Source organism: Somniosus microcephalus, chromosome 2 (assembly GCF_052327205.1).
Source record: "Somniosus microcephalus isolate GS21.2 chromosome 2, FLI_Smic_1.0, whole genome shotgun sequence".
Classification (NCBI taxonomy): domain Eukaryota; kingdom Metazoa; phylum Chordata; class Chondrichthyes; order Squaliformes; family Somniosidae; genus Somniosus; species Somniosus microcephalus.
The window spans coordinates 170,277,614-170,293,574 of NC_140988.1; the positions used below are offsets into that span (position 1 = coordinate 170,277,614).

At 44.2% G+C, this 15,961-nt stretch overlaps 1 protein-coding gene across 6 annotated transcripts in view; it reads left to right on the plus strand.

The window, feature by feature from the left end:
• cc2d2a (coiled-coil and C2 domain containing 2A) overlaps positions 1–15,895 on the plus strand; it is a 317,140-nt gene extending 301,245 nt beyond the window's left edge. For all 6 annotated transcript variants that reach the window (XM_085966208.1, XM_085966216.1, XM_085966224.1 and 3 more), the window contains 3 exons: positions 3,037–3,095; positions 4,352–4,529; positions 13,870–15,895. In XM_085966208.1, coding sequence (XP_085822334.1) covers positions 3,037–3,095; positions 4,352–4,529; positions 13,870–14,058 — 426 coding nt within the window. In that variant the 3' untranslated portion in view covers positions 14,059–15,895. The remainder of the gene's footprint in view (positions 1–3,036; positions 3,096–4,351; positions 4,530–13,869) is intronic.
• Positions 15,896–15,961: the final 66 nt, after the last annotated feature.

Below are 15,961 nucleotides of genomic sequence, written 5' to 3' on the forward strand. Positions count from 1 at the left end.
GGGTTCAGTAGAGACACTGACCAGTGTGGGTGTATAGAGAGCAAGGGTTCAGTAGAGACACTGACCAGTGTGGGTGTATAGAGAGCAAGGGTTCAATAGAGACACTGACCAGTGTGGGTGTATAGAGAGCAAGGGTTCAATAGAGACACTGACCAGTGTGGGTGTACAGAGAGCAAGGGTTCAATAGAGACACTGACCAGTGTGGGTGTATAGAGAGCAAGGGTTCAATCGAGACACTGACCAGTGTGGATGTACAGAGAGCAAGGGTTCAAAAGAGACACTGACCAGTGTGGGTGTATAGAGAGCAAGGGTTCAATCGAGACACTGACCAGTGTGGGTGTACAGAGAGCAAGGGTTCAATAGAGACACTGACCAGTGTGGGTGTATAGAGAGCAAGGGTTCAATAGAGACACTGACCAGTGTGGGTGTATAGAGAGCAAGGGTTCAATAGAGACACTGACCAGTGTGGGTGTATAGAGAGCAAGGGTTCAATCGAGACACTGACCAGTGTGGATGTACAGAGAGCAAGGGTTCAAAAGAGACACTGACCAGTGTGGATGTATAGAGAGCAAGGGTTCAAATGAATAATGCTCTGAAAGTGCAAATGCAGGTAGATTAAATATAGAAGCATAAAATCAGAGAATGGTTGTGCAACAACTTGTATTTATATAGCATCTTTAATGTAGTAAAATGTCCCACGGCGCTGCACAAGAGTCAGAAGGAGGCCATTCGGCCCGTTGAACCCGTACCGGCTCTCTGCTAGAGCACTTCAGCTAGTCCCACTCCCCTGCCCTTTCTTCGTAGCCCTGCAAATGTTTTTCCTTCAGGTAATTACCCAACTCCCTTTTGAAAGCCAGGATTGAGCCTGCCTCCACCACCCACTCAGGCAGTGCATTCCAGATCCTAACCACTCACTGTGTAAAAAAGTTTTTCATCATGTTGCCTTTGGTTCATCTGTCAGTCACCTTAAACCTGCGCCCTCTGGTTCTCGACCCTTCCGCCAATGGGAACAGTTTCTCTCTACTCTGTCTAGACCCCTCATGATTTTGAACACTTCTATCAAATCTCCTCTCAATCTTCTCTGCTTTAAGGAGAACAACACCAGCCTCTCCAGTCTATCCATGTAACTGAAGTTCCTCATCCCTGAAACCATTCTTTTAAACCTTTTCTGTACCCTCTCTAAGGCCTTCACATCCTTCCTAAAGTGCGGTGCCCAGAATTGGACACAATACTCCAGTTGAGGTCGGATCAGTGTTTCATAAAGGTTCATCATAACTTTCTTGCTTTTGTACTCTGTGCCTCTATTTAAGAAGCCCAGGACCCCGTATGCTTTTTTAACCGCTTTCTCAACCTGCCCTGCCACCTTCAATGATTTGTGCACATATACCCCCAGGTCTCTCTATTCATGCACCCCCTTTAGGATTGTACCCTTTAGTTTATATTGCCTCTCCTCATTCTTCCTACCAAAATGTATCACTTCGCACTTTTCTGCGTTAAATTTCATCTGCCACGTGTCCGCCCATTCCACCAGCCTGTCTATGTCTTCTTGAAGTCTATCACTCTCCTCCTCACTGTTCAATATACTTCCAAGTTTTGTGTCATCTGCAAATTTTGAAATTGTGCCCTGTACACCCAAGCCCAAGTTATTAATTATATATCAAGAAAAGCAGTTATCCTAGTACTGACCCCTGGGGAACACCACTGTATACCTTCCTCCAGTCCAAAAAACAACCATTCACCACTACTCTCTGTTTCCTGTCACTTAGCCAATTTCATATCCATGCTGCCACTGTCCCTTTTATTCCATGGGCTTGAGCTTTGCTAGCAAGCCTATTATGTGGCACTTTATCAAACACCTTTTGGAAGTCCATGTACACCACATCAACCGCATTGCCCTCATCAACTCTTTCCGTTGCCTCATCAAAAAACTCAATCAAGTTAGTTAAACACGATTTGCCTTTAACAAATCCATGCTGGCTTTCCTTAATTAATCCACACTTGTCCAAGTGATTATTAATTTTTTCCCTGATTTTCGTTTCTAAAAGCTTCCCTACTACCGAGGTTAAACTGACTGGCCTGTCGTTGCTGGGTTCATCCTTGCACCCTTTTTTGAACAAAGGTGTAAAATTTGCAATTCTCCAGTCCTCTGGCACCACCCCCGTATCTAAGGAGGATTGGAAGATTATGGCCAGGACCTCTGCAATTTCCACCTTTACTTCCCTCAGCATCCTAGGATGCATCCCATCCGGTCCTGGTGACTTACCTACTATATAAAAAAGGTCAACAACATTTTTGATTTTATGAACAGGGGCATAGAGTAAAAGAATAAAGATGCAATAAATTCGCGCAAAAATATTGGTTAGATCACAGTTAGAGTACTATGTGCTGTTTTGGGCATCCCATTATAGAAAGTATGCTATAGTCATCGAGTACATGCAGCATAGATCGACCAGGATGATGCGAGGGATGAGAAACTAGAGTTACAAGGATAAACTTGAGATACGGGGACTATTTCCACTGGATCAGAGAAATCTAAGAAGTTTTTTTAAATTGTGAAGTGTTTTGATAGGGTGAATAGGGAATGATTAATTCCTGTGGTTGGGGAATCAGTGACGAGGGGTCACAGAGTGAGGAGAGAAAGAACATTTTAAGCAGATGGTTGTTGGAGCATGGAGTTTTATCACAGTGAGTGGTTGTTAACAATTGTTATCTTTTAAGGAAAAGTGTGGTAAATATTAGAAGCAGAGGAAGATACAGGGTTATGGGAAGAGAGTACGACAGTGGGATTAGTTGTGGATAGCTCTAGCAAAGAGCCAGCACAGACATGATGGGCCGAATGGTCTCTTTCTGTGCTGTAAACTTCGATGGCACAATGGTTTCCTTGTGTTCTGTTTGTCCATTGAGGTAAAGAAGTTCTGCGGTCAGTGTCATAAATTGGTATATTTTCGTATGCCTTTGATATCTGACTGTATCCTCTGTTTATTGTCCACTTCTATAGCACTATGTTCACATGCTCATGTATTTTCTCTCTCTTAGCCAGAAGAGCTGGTTTATCGCCGTACTGACAAGGCTGCAGCAGTAGAACTTCAGGACAAGTAATGCTGATTTATTGTCAATTGAAATTGTGTTTTTATTACCTTTTATCATGGGCGTCATATGTGAGAGTTTTGTAGATTCCCTTACATAGATACATAGAAGATAGGAGCAGGAGTAGGCCATTTGGCCCCTCGAGCCTGTTCTGCGTTTAATGAGATCATAGCTGATCATCCAAATTCAGTACCCTGTCCCTGCTTTCCCCCCGTTTCTCTTGATCCCTTTAGCCTTAAGAAATATATCTAACTCCTCCTTGAATATATTTAATTAATTGGCCTCAACTGCCTTTTGTGGTAGAGAATTCCACAGGCTCACCACTCTCTGGGTGAAGAAATTCCTCCTCATCTCAGTCCTAAATGGCTTACCCCTTATCCTTAGACTGTGACCCCTGGTTCTGGACTCCCCCGCCATCGGGAACATCCTTCCTGCATCTAGGCTGTCTAGTCCTGGTAGAATTTTATAAGTTTCAATAAGATCCCCTCAAATTCTTCTAAACTCCAGCGAATATAAGCCTAATCGACCCAATCTCTCCTCATACGTTATTCTTGCCATCCCAGGTATCAGTCTGGTGAATCTTTGCTGCACTCTCTCCATGGCAAGAACATCTTTCCTCAGATAAGGCAACCAAAACTGAACACACTACTCAAGGTGTGGTCTCACCAAAGATGCAGCAAGACATCCTTGCTCCTGTACTCGAATCCTCTCGCTATGAAGGCCAACATACCATTTGTCTTCTTAACCGCCTGCTGCACCTGCATGCTTACCTTCAGTGACTGGTGCACAAGGACACCCAGGTCTCGTTGCACTTCCCCTTTTCCCAATCTATTGCCATTCAGATAATCTGTCTTCCTGTTTTTGCCACCAAAGTGGATAACCTCGCATTTATCCACATTATACTGCATCTGCCATGCATCTGCCCAATCACCCAACCTGTCCAAATCATACTGGAATTTCTCTGCATCCTCCTCACAGCACACACACACACCCAGCTTTGTGTTGTCTGCAAACTTGGAGATACTACATCTAGTTCCCTCGTCTAGATCATTAATATATAGTGTGAATAGCTGGGGTCCCAGCACCGATCCCTGTGGTACCCCACTAGTCACTGCCTAACAAACTAAGTACTTCATTTTCAAACAAAGAAGTGTCTAAATTAATTCATCCTTGTTTTTAATGTGTAAATGAGAAAGACACTTCAGTGCCTCAGTACTTTCTATGATTTTTTTAATTACCTTATCTTTTGTGTCAACTCATGCAGAATTGAAAAGATTTTGAAAGAGAAGATTATGGAATGGAGACCAAGACATCCAACTCGCTGGAACAGATACTGTACATCTACTCTTCGACAATTCTTGCCTAAACTGGAGCTCAGCCAGGGGGGAGAGGTTGGAGATGACCATTGTGCGGAACTGCAGAGTCTGCTGGGAGATTACAGGGTAATGATCCACTTATAAACTCATAAATAGTAGTCCAGAATAGGGATCTAAGTTTGCTTTTGCCAGAAGTTTAATGTTTTAGTGTTTAGTACATTTATTTATAAACTAAATAATATAAAAATACATTTTCCTATGGTTGACTTCATACATTTCAGTTAGTCTCATTATTTATTCTAATTTATTTGCGAGTAGTCTTTCTTAATCTACTTATACATGCAAATGATTTTTCAAAAAACAGACTTTTCACAAGCCATTAGAAATGGCAGCCCACAGTGTTTGCTGTTTAATTATGTAATCCTAAGATAAGAATTAGGAGCAGGAGTAGGCCATATGGCCCCTCAAGCCTGCTCCGCCATTCAATAAGATCATGGCTTAACTTCAACCTCAGCTCCACTTTCCTGCCCATATCCCTTGATTCCCCAAAAATCTATCTATCTCAGCCTAGAATATATTCAACGATTCAGCATCCACAGCCCTGTGGGGTAGAGAATTCCAAAAATTCAAAACACTCTGAGTGAAGAAATTCCTCCTCATCTCAGTCTTAAATGGCCAACCCCTTATCCCGAGACTATGCCCCCTAGCTCGAGACTCTCCAGCCAGGGGAAACAATCTCTCAGCATCTACCCTGTCAATCCCCCTCAGAATCTTATATGTTTCAATGAGATCACCTCTCATTCTTCTAAACTCCAAAGAGTATAGGCCCAATCTACTCAATCTCTCCCCATAGGACAACCCTCTCATCACAGGAATCAACCTTTTGTGGAAATAATGCAATAAAAGTTTGAGTAGTGTCAAAAGGTCTAGACATGTTCATATTAAGGACCTGCCTATGTTCAGTATCAATTTCTATGTCCATATGCATTATCTAAATAAACTTCAGAAGTTAATGAATTGACCAATAGTAGTTAATCAGCCTCTTCTCTGCTCTGGACATGAAGTAGTCATAGAGTTATACAGCACAGAAAGAGGCCCTTCGGCCCATCGTGTCCGCGCCAGCCATCAAGCCCTGTCTATTCTAAGCTCATTTTCCAGCACTTGGTCCGTAGCCTTGTATGCTATGGCGTTTCAAGTGCTCATCTAAATGCTTCTTGAATGTTGTGAGGGTTCCTGCATCTACCACCCTTTCAGGCAGTGAGTTCGATTCCAACCACCCTCTGGGTGAAAAAGTTTTTCCTCAAATCCCCTCTAAACCTCCCGCCCCTTACCTTGAAACTATGCCCCCTGGTTATTGACCCCTCTACTAAGGGGAAAAGTTCCTTTCTGTCTACCCTATCTTTTTTAAACTTTAACTCTGTGATTTATAGTTACTAAGGTCTCTCTGGTGTAGCGGGGACTGTTGGTAAACCAGTTAACTGTAGTGTAATTAGTGGGATTGATTGATTTAATTTAAATTCAATTAATTAAAGGGTAAGTCATGGCAGGACAGCCGGGCCATGTGATATGCTCTTCCTGCGATATGTGGGAAATCAGGGACACTTCCTGTGTCCCTGACAACTATATGTGCAAGAAGTGCATCCAGCTGCAGCTACTGACAGACCGCATTGCGGCACTGGAGCTGCGATTGGATGCTTACTGGAGCGTTCACGATGCTCAGGACATCGTGAATAGCACGTTTACGGAGTTGGACACACCGCAGGTAGAGGTTGGACAGGAAGAAAGGGAACGGGTGACCAACAGGCAGAGTACTAGGCGCAGACAGGTAATGCAGGGGTCCCCTGTGGCCATCCCCCTCTCCAACAGATACACCACTTTGGGTACTGTTGGGGGGGATGGCTTATCAGAGGAAGGCAGCAGCAGCCAACTTCCTGGCACCAGGGGTGGCTCTGCTGCACAGAATGGGAGGAAAAAGAGGGGTAGAGCTATAGTAATAGGGGATTCTATTGTAAGGGGAATAGATAGGCGTTTCTGCGGCCGCAAACGAGACTCCAGGATGGTGTGTTGCCTCCCTGGTGCAAGGGTCAAGGATGTCTCCGAGCAGCTGCAGAACATCTTGGAAGGGGAGGGTGAACAGCCAGTTGTCGTGGTGCATATAGGCATCAACGATATAGGTAAAAAGTGGGATGAGGTCCTAAAAGCGGAATATAGGGAGTTAGGAGATAAATTTAAAAACAGGACCTCAAAGGTAGTAATCTCAGGATTGCTACCAGTGCCACGTGCTAGTCAGAGTTGAAATAGAAGGATACTTCAGATGAAAACGTGGCTAGAGGAATGGTGCCAGGGGGAGGGATTCAAGTTCCTGGGACATTGGAACCGGTTCTGGGGGAGGTGGGACCAGTTCAAACCGGACGGTTTGCACCTGGGCAGGGCTGGAACCGATGTCCGAGGGGGAGTGTTTGCTAGTGCTGTGGGGGAGGGTTTAAACTAAAATGGCAGGGGGTTGGGAACCTGAGCAGGGAGACAGAGGAAAGGGAAACGAGGATAAAAGCAAAAGATAGGAAGGAGAAAAACAAAAGTGGCAGTCAGAGAAATCAACGGTTTAAATCAAACATGGCCACAGTAAATAATAATTCTAATAGGTCTAAGAGCGTTAAAAAAAACAAGCCTGAAGGCTTTGTGTCTTAATGCGAGGAGCATTTGTAATAAGGTGGATGAATTGGCTGCGCAAATAGAGGTAAACGAATACGATTTGGTTGGGATTACGGAAACGTGGCTCAAGGATGGCCAAGACTGGGAACTCAACATCCAGGGGTATTCGATATTCAGGAAAGATAGGCAAAAAGGAAAGGGAGGTGGGGTAGCATTACTGGTTAAAGAAGGGATTAACACAATTGTAATGAAGGATATTAGCTCTGATGATGCGGAATCTGTATGGGTAGAATTGAGAAATACTAAGGGGAAAAAACATTAGTGGGAGTGGTATATAGACCTCCAAACAGTAAGGCGGAGGTTGGGGATGGCATTAAAAGGGAAATTAAAGAAGCGTGCAATAAGGGCACAGAAGTCATCATGGGTGACTTTAATCTACATATAGATTGGGCCAACCAAATTAGTAACAATACTGTGGAGGAGGAATTCCTGGAGTGTTTACGGGATGGTTTCCTGGACCAATATGTCGAGGAACCAACCAGAGATCAGGCCATCTTAGACTGGGTATTATGTAACGAGAAAGGATTAATTAGCAATCTTGTTGTACGAGGCCCCTTGGGTCGGAGCGATCATAATATGATCGAATTCTTCATTAAGATGGAGAATGAAGTAATTGACTCAGAGACTAGGGTCCTCAATTTAAATAAAGGAAACAATGATGGCCTGAGGAGCGAGTTGGGTAGGATTGATTGGGGAATGGCACTCAAAGGGTTGACGGTGGCTAGGCAATGGCAAACATTCAAAGACCGAATGGATGAGCTACAGAATTTGTTCATCCCAGTTTGGTATAAAAATAAAACAAAAAAGGTGACTCAACCGTGGCTAACAAGGGAATTTAGGGATAGCATAAGATCCAAGGAGAGGACATATAATTGGGCCAGAAAAAGCAATAATCCTGAGGAATGGGAGCAGTTTAGGATTCAACAAAGGAGGACAAAGGGATTAATTAAGAAAGGGAAAATAGAATATGAGAGTAAGCTTGCAGGAAACATAAAAACTGACTGTAAAAGCTTTTATAGATATGTGAAGAGAAAAAGATTGGTGAAGTCAAGCGTCAGTCCCTTGCAGTCAGAATCAGGGGAATTTATAATGGGGAACAAAGAAATGGCAGACCAACTAAATACATATTTTGGTTCTGTCTTCACAAAGGAGGACACAAATAACCTCCCAGAGATGCCGGGGAACATAGGGTCTGATGAAAGGGTGGAACTGAAAGAAATCAGTATTTGTAGGGAAATGGTGTTAGGAAAATTGATGGGACTGAAGGCCGATAAATCCCCAGGGCCTGATAATCTACATCCCAGGGTACTTAAGGAAGTGGCCCTAGAAATAGTAGATGCATTGCTGGTCATCTTTCAGAACTCCATAGACTCTGGAACAGTACCCATGGATTGGAGGGTAGCTAATGTTACTCCACTATTCAAAAAAGGTGGTGGAGAAAAAGCAGGGAATTATAGACCGGTAAGCCTGACATCGGTAGTGGGGAAAATGCGAGAGTCCATTATAAAAGATGTAATAGCAGAGCACTTGGAAAGCAGTGACAGGATCGGACAAAGTCAACATGGATTTACAAACGGTAAATCATGCTTGACTAATCTACTGGAATTTTTTGAGGATGTAACTGGTAAAATAGATAAGGGAGAACCAGTGGATGTGGTGTATTTGGACTTTCAGAAGGCTTTCGATAAGGTCCCACATAAGAGATTAGCGTGCAAAATTAAGGCACATGGGATTGGGGGCAAGGTATTGACTTGGATAGAGAACTGGTTGGCAGACAGAAAGCAAAGAGTTGGAATAAACGGGTCGTTTTCCGAGTGGCAGGCAGTGACTAGTGGGGTACCGCAAGGATCGGTCCTAGGACCCCAGCTGTTCACAATATATATTAATGATCTGGACAAGGGAATTGGATGTAATATCTCCAAATTTGCAGATGACACAAAGCTGGGTGGGAGGGTATGCTGTGAGGAGGATGTCGTGAAACTCCAGTACGATTTGGACAGGTTGGGTGATTGGGCAGAAACATGGCAAATGCACTATAATGTGGATAAATGTGAGGTTATCCACTTTGGTGGCAAAAACAGGAAGGCAGATTATTATTTGAATGGCAATAGATTGGGAGAAGGGGAAGTGCAAAGAGACCTGGGTGTCCTTGTGCACCAGTCGCTGAAGGTAAGCATGCAGGTGTAGCAGGCGGTTAAGAAGGCAAATGGTATGTTGGCCTTCGTAGCAAAAGGGTTCGAGTACAGGAACAAGGATGTCTTGCTACAGTTGTACAGGGCCTTGGTGAGACCGCACCTTGGGTATTGTGTGCAGTTTTGGTCGCCTTACCTGAGGAAGGATGTTCTTGCCATGGAAGGAGTGCAGCGAAGATTCACCAGGCTGATACCTGGGATGGCAGGAATGACGTATGAGGAGAGATTGTGTCGATTGGGCTTATACTCACTGGAGTTTAGAAGATTGAGAGGGGATCTCATCGAAACCTATAAAATTCTGTCAGGCCTGGACAGACTAGATGCAGGAAGGATGTTTCTGATGGCCAGGGAGTCCAGAACCAGGGGTCATAGTCTAAGGATAGGGGGTAAGCCATTTAGGACTGAAATGAGGAGGAATTTCTTCACCCAGAGAGTGGTGAACCTGTGGAATTCTCTGCCACAGAGGGTGGTGGAGGCCAGTTCATTAAATATATTCAAGAAAGAGTTGGATATATTTCTTAAGGCTAAAGGGATCAAGGGATGTGGGGAGAAGGCAGGGACAGTGTATTGAATTTGGATGATCAGCCATGATCTCATTGAATGGCGGAGCAGGCTCGAAGGGCCGAATCGCCTACCCCTGCCCCTATCTTCTATGTTTCTATCTATGCCCCTCATAACTTTGTACACCTCAATCAGGTCCCCCCCCCCTCAGTCTTCTCTGCTCTAAGGAAAACAACCACCGCCTGTCCAGTCTCTCTTCATAGCTGAAGCGCTGCAGCCCAGGTAACATCCTGGTGAATCTCCTCTGCACCCTCTCCAATGCAATTGCATCCTTCCTATAGTGTGGCGACCAGAACTGCACACAGTATTCCAGCTGTAGCCTAACTAGCGCTTTGTACAGCTCCATCATAACCTCCCTGCTCTTGCCTTCATTAGCCGAGGCATAGAATATAAGTATCCCATATGTCTTTTTAACCACCTTATCTACTTGTCCTGCTGCCTTCAGGGATCTATGTACATGCACACCAAGGTCCCTCTGATCCTCTGTCCTTCCTAGGGTCCTACCATTCATTGTGTATTCCCTTGACTTGTTAGTCCTCCCAAAATGCATCAACTCACATTTTTCAGGGTTAAATTCCATTTGCCATGTTCTGCCCATCTAACCAACCCGTCTATATCGCCCTGTAGCCTAATGCTTCCCTCCTCGCTATTTACTACTCCACCAATTTTCGTGTCATCCGTGAACTTACTGATCATACCTCCTACATTCATATCTAAATCATTAATGTACACTACAAACAGCAAAGGACCCAGCACCGATCCCTGCGGTACACCACTGGACACAGGCTTCCAGTCACAAAAAACACTTTCGACCATCACCCTCTGCCTTCTGCCACTAAGCCAATTTTTGATCCAATGTGCCAAATTGCCCTGGATCCCATGGGCTCTTACCTTCTTGACCAGTCTCCCATGTGGAACTTTGTCAAAAGCCTTACTGAAGTTCATGTAGACTACATCAACTGCACTACCCTCATCTACACACCTAGACAATCCCTCGAAAAATTCAATCAAATTGGATAGACATGATCACCCCCTGACAAAGCCATGCTGACTATCCTTGATTAATCCTTGCCTCTCCAAGTGGAGACTAATTTTGTCCCTCAAAATGTTTTCCAATAATTTCCCTACCACTGATGTTAGGCTCGCTAGCCTGTAATTCCCTGGTTTATCCCTACTACCCTTCTTGAATAATGGTACTACGTTAGCTGTTCTCCAGTCCTCTGGCACCTCCCCTGTGGCCAGAGAGGTTCTGAAAATTTGTGTCCGAGCCCCTACAATCTCCTTCCTTGCCTCACACAGCAGCCTGGGATACATCTCGTCTGGGCCTGGGGATTGAGCCACTTTTAAGCCCACTAAAACTCCACTAAAACCGCTAGTACCTCCTCCCTCTCAATACTAATTTGTTCAAGTATATCACAATCCCCCTGCCTGATTTCTATGCCTACATCATCCTTCTCCATAGTGAGCACAGATGCAAAATATTCATTTAAAACCTCACCTACATCTTCCGCCTCTACACACAGATTGCCACTTTGGACTCTCATGGGCCCTACTCTTTCCCTGGTTATCCTCTTGCCCTTAATATACTTATAAAGCACTTTGGGGGAGAAATTGGGTGAGTAGCGCCACCTGTTAGCGCCTAAAGAGGCAAGCAGTGGCTGTAGCGCCACTGGCTGCGCCTCCCGCGATATTCAGGAGGGGCGCTAATGGTGGCATTAGCCTGTTGCGCTGCGCCGCCACCGATGACGTCATCGGTGTGGGCAGCGCCCCATTCGTGCCCCGTTCGCGATGTTTGGTAGCGAACACCGCAGTTGCGCCGTTCGCTACCCGTGCCCCGTTCACGGGGCCTTACTGTGCCGGCAGCGGCGCAAGTTAAGGTGGAGGTGCGGGGCGGCCGCTTTTTCGGCAGCCGCCTGACAGCACCTCTGTCCCCGGCCTCCTAACCCCCCCCCCCCCCCCGCGGCTGTTTAACAGTGGGAGGAAGGCCTGCAGTACCGCAGCGCACGCTGCGGCACGTTGCGCTGCGGTAATCAGTTTCAGCGCCCTAAGAGGGATGTGGAGCGCCTCGAGCCTTGCCCCGTGTCCCTCGAGGGGCACTGAAACTGAATTTCTGGCGATCGGTATTACTCCGATCGCTGCACTAAATCCTGTGCTCAGGCGACTTTTGCGCCACTTTGGCGCCCCAACCCAATTTCTAGGCCTTTGGGTTTTTCCTTTATTTTGCCCGCCAGTATTTTTTCATGCCCCCTCTTCGCTCTCCTAATTTCTTTTTTAAGTACCCCCCTGTACTTTCTATACTCCTCTAGGGCTTCCACTGTTTTTAGTCCTTTGTATCTGCCAAAAGCCTCCCTTTTTTTCCTAATCCGTTCTTGTATATCCCTTGACATCCAGGGTTCCCTGAATTTGTTGGTCCCACCCTTGACCTTTACGGGAACATGTCGGCGTTGTACTCTCTCTATTTCCTTTCTGAAAGACTCCCACTGCTCTGATGTGGATTTTCCTACAAGTAGCTGATTCCAGTCCACTTTGGCCAGATCCTGCCTTATCATAATAAAATCAGCCTTCCCCCAATTTAGAACCTTTATTTCCAATCCATTTTTGTCCTTTTCCATGACTACTTTAAATCTCACCGAATTAGGGTCACTGTCACCAAAATGCCCTCCTATTGACACTTCTACCACTTGCCTGGCTACATGCCCTAGAATTAGGTCCAGTACTGCCCCCTCTCTTGTAGGACTTACTACATGCTGGCTCAAAAAGCTCTCCTGGATGCACTTTAAGAATTCTGCACCCTCTAAGCCTTTCACACTCTGACTATCTCAGTTAATATTGGGGAAGTTGAAATCCCCTACCATCGTTACCCTATTATTTCTACACTTCTCTCAGATTTGCCTACATATCTGTTCCTCTATCTCCCCCTGACTGTTTGAGGGCCTATAGTACACTCCCAGCAAAGTGCTTGCCCCCTTTTTGTTTTTAAGTTCTATCCATATGGCCTCATTAGAGGAACCTGCTAAGATATCATCCCTCCTTACAGCAGTAATTGATTCCTTGATTAATATTGCGACACCCCCTCCTCTTTTACACCCCCCTCTGTCTCGCCTGAAGATTCTATACCCCAGAATATTGAGCTGCCAGTCCTGCCTCTCCCTCAACCATGTCTCTGTGATAGCAACAATATCATACTCCCATGTGTTCATCAACATCTTCAATTCATCTGCCTTACTCGCAAGACTCCTTGCATTAAAATAAATGCCATCCAGCCTTGCCATACTCCCTTGTGCCATTACATACTTGCTCTGCCTTCCAGGCTGACTTGTTTTTTCCTCTATATTTGGCTGTGCATCACCCCCTACTATAGCTCCACTCCGTATCCCATCCCCCTGCCAAGTTAGTTTAAACACACCCCCAACAGTACTAGCAAACCTCCCCGCCAGGATGTTGGTCCCGTTCCGGTTCAGGTGCAACCCGCCTGACTTGTACAGGTTCCACCTTCCCCAGAAGCAGACTCAGTGATCCAGGAAACTAAAGCCCTCCCTCCTGCACCAACTCTTTAGCCACGCATTCATCTGCTCTATCCTCCTATTCCTATACTCACTAGCATGTGGCACCGGGAGTAATTCAGAGAGTACAACCTTTGAGGTAGTGCTAAACCTTAGTTCAAAGAAAAGCCCTCTGCTTTCTCTCCTCTGCCATTATTACCCAGACAACATTAAGAATTCACAACTTGGTCAAACATAGCCATGAATTTATTTAAAAGAAACTCAAATTATTCTTTGTACTTTTCTTAATATTGCGGTACTTTAATCGCTTTTTGCAGATATTTTTAAATTTTTCTACAAAACAGGCAACTAATTTGTGAAGTATTAGATATCTCTATTGCCTCATTTATTTAAAATACTGTTTATTGAATACTCTCAGGCACAGGCTGGTGATTGTGTTTTTTAGATATTAAAAAAAAGTTGATCTTGATTAACCTTGTATCAAATTTTTCTCTGCAGATTTCTGGGTTTCCTATTAATATGTCTTTCTCTGAATTGAGGCCCGTTGTTGAAGCTGTACACAGTACTGGCGTCCATAACACAGAGGTTCCAAATGTAGAGTTTGCTTTGGCTGTGTATATACACCCGTATCCCAACAATGTGTTGTCTGTTTGGATTTATGTGGCATCCTTGGTCCGCAACAGATAACAAAAACAAAGAGTTGTAATCCTTGCCATCTTGATATCAGCAGAAAATGCCTTGTTGTGTGTCTGGTCCTGTATACTTGAGAGGCTATTGTGTCTTGGCCTTACTGCACTGAGTACAGAAGTCAACGGTGGTTTTATTTGCTTTCAGCCTAAAGCAGATTAGACCTAATGTCAAGTGGAACACAATGTATTTTATCAGACTTACTGCAATTTTATTCAAAAGACATTCTACACCTTTATTTTGTAAATGTGCATTTCTTGCATCTCCATGTACTGTACAATATTTTTTTTTTAATGTTTTGTATTTAAAACTGGGGAGTCATTCCTCATAATGCAGCCAGTCCTAAATCCTTCCTCCGTCTCAGATCACAGTGAACCTGTCACCTATGACAGATGTGATGACATGCCACTTGCAGTCTCGTGGACCTGACTGGGCACCATGATAGACATGAAAGCAGGTACTTTGGATCAGTACTCCGTCGCCCAGGAAGCAATGTTATTTCCACCGCTGTTTGCAGCTTGTTGCTGCAGCACTGCATGCATTGAAAGTGGTATCCCTGGTATAGCACTGTCTGCGATTCAGGTTCCAATTCAGTTTTTTTGATAATTTTATATTTTTATAAGGCAAGTTGTTTTTACAATCACAGTTAAATTTGTGACCCTTATGCTCAAAACATTTTTCTCTCGTCTTGTGTTCGCTGTGGTGATGTTCTGCACTATAGGCCCTTCATCCTGCTTCCTCAATTTAAAAATACAATTTTTATTTTTCTGCCTATATTCAAGTAGGAAGACTATCTGGTAAAACAGATCTCAAATAAATAGCAAAAATCTATAAATGCTGGAAAGCCGAAACAAAAATGGAAAATTCTGGAAACTGCTATCTGGCCTGCTGTGTGTTTCTAGTATTTGCTGTTTTTGAAATAGATCTCAAATGTTACTGAGCAAATTACAGGCTTGTAGTTTCTGCTCTGGGTGTAATCGATGATATACTCTGGACACTGCACCCGTTTTGAAGTTACGCCAAAGTTGACACTCAAACTCATTAGCATAAGCCCGAACATAAAATCTCCGATGAATCAGCACATTCAAGCAGCATTATCGATCGTAATCAATTATTGACTAGGACATGACCAATGGGGTCTCAAAGATGACTGAATTTAAATTAATTTAAACTGAAAATGTGTTCAAGTAATTGCTGCAGCTGAAGAAACAGGCCAGTCAGTGGTTTCAATTGACTGCTGGTCACAGGTCTTCTGTACCAAGGGCAGATCAGTTGCCTGAATTTGAACTCATTTAAACTGAATCTAAATTAATTGTAGCATCAGTATGAGAAACCGACCTAAGTGAAGCTTCTGTTGACTAATGACCTGCAGCTGCGGTGACCAGCAATGATGGATTAATGCCACCATGGGCGCCAGTGTGCCCAAGAAACTGAACTCCCCCAAACAGGTGCAATTGGCGGAAACTCACCATCCCGCCCTGGGGGCATGGCCAGTTTTGTGGGCGGGACTGATTCGGGTGAATGGACTTTTGAACCAGCGTAAAGTGGTTATGGGGGTAACTCACATACGCTTAAAATTACCCAATCTTTTGTGCTATTTCATTTCATTCCTCCCAGATTCAGTTGTTATCTGGGCGGAAATCATGCAGAAACTCCGGGCCACAGTTTTTTAAACAATTTATTTATCACAGTAAATACTGTTTAATATACATGGTGTGATTGTAGTTTTTAAGGTTTGACTTTTCACTCGAGAACAATAATTGTAAAACGATTCTATTTGCATACTGAATATTACGTAAGTGGCATTTTACATGTGAGATTATATTTTGTAAAAGCATACAGTTGTATCAATGTATTTGTTCAAATGTCTTACATAATAAGAATGATGGAACTGATGGTGATC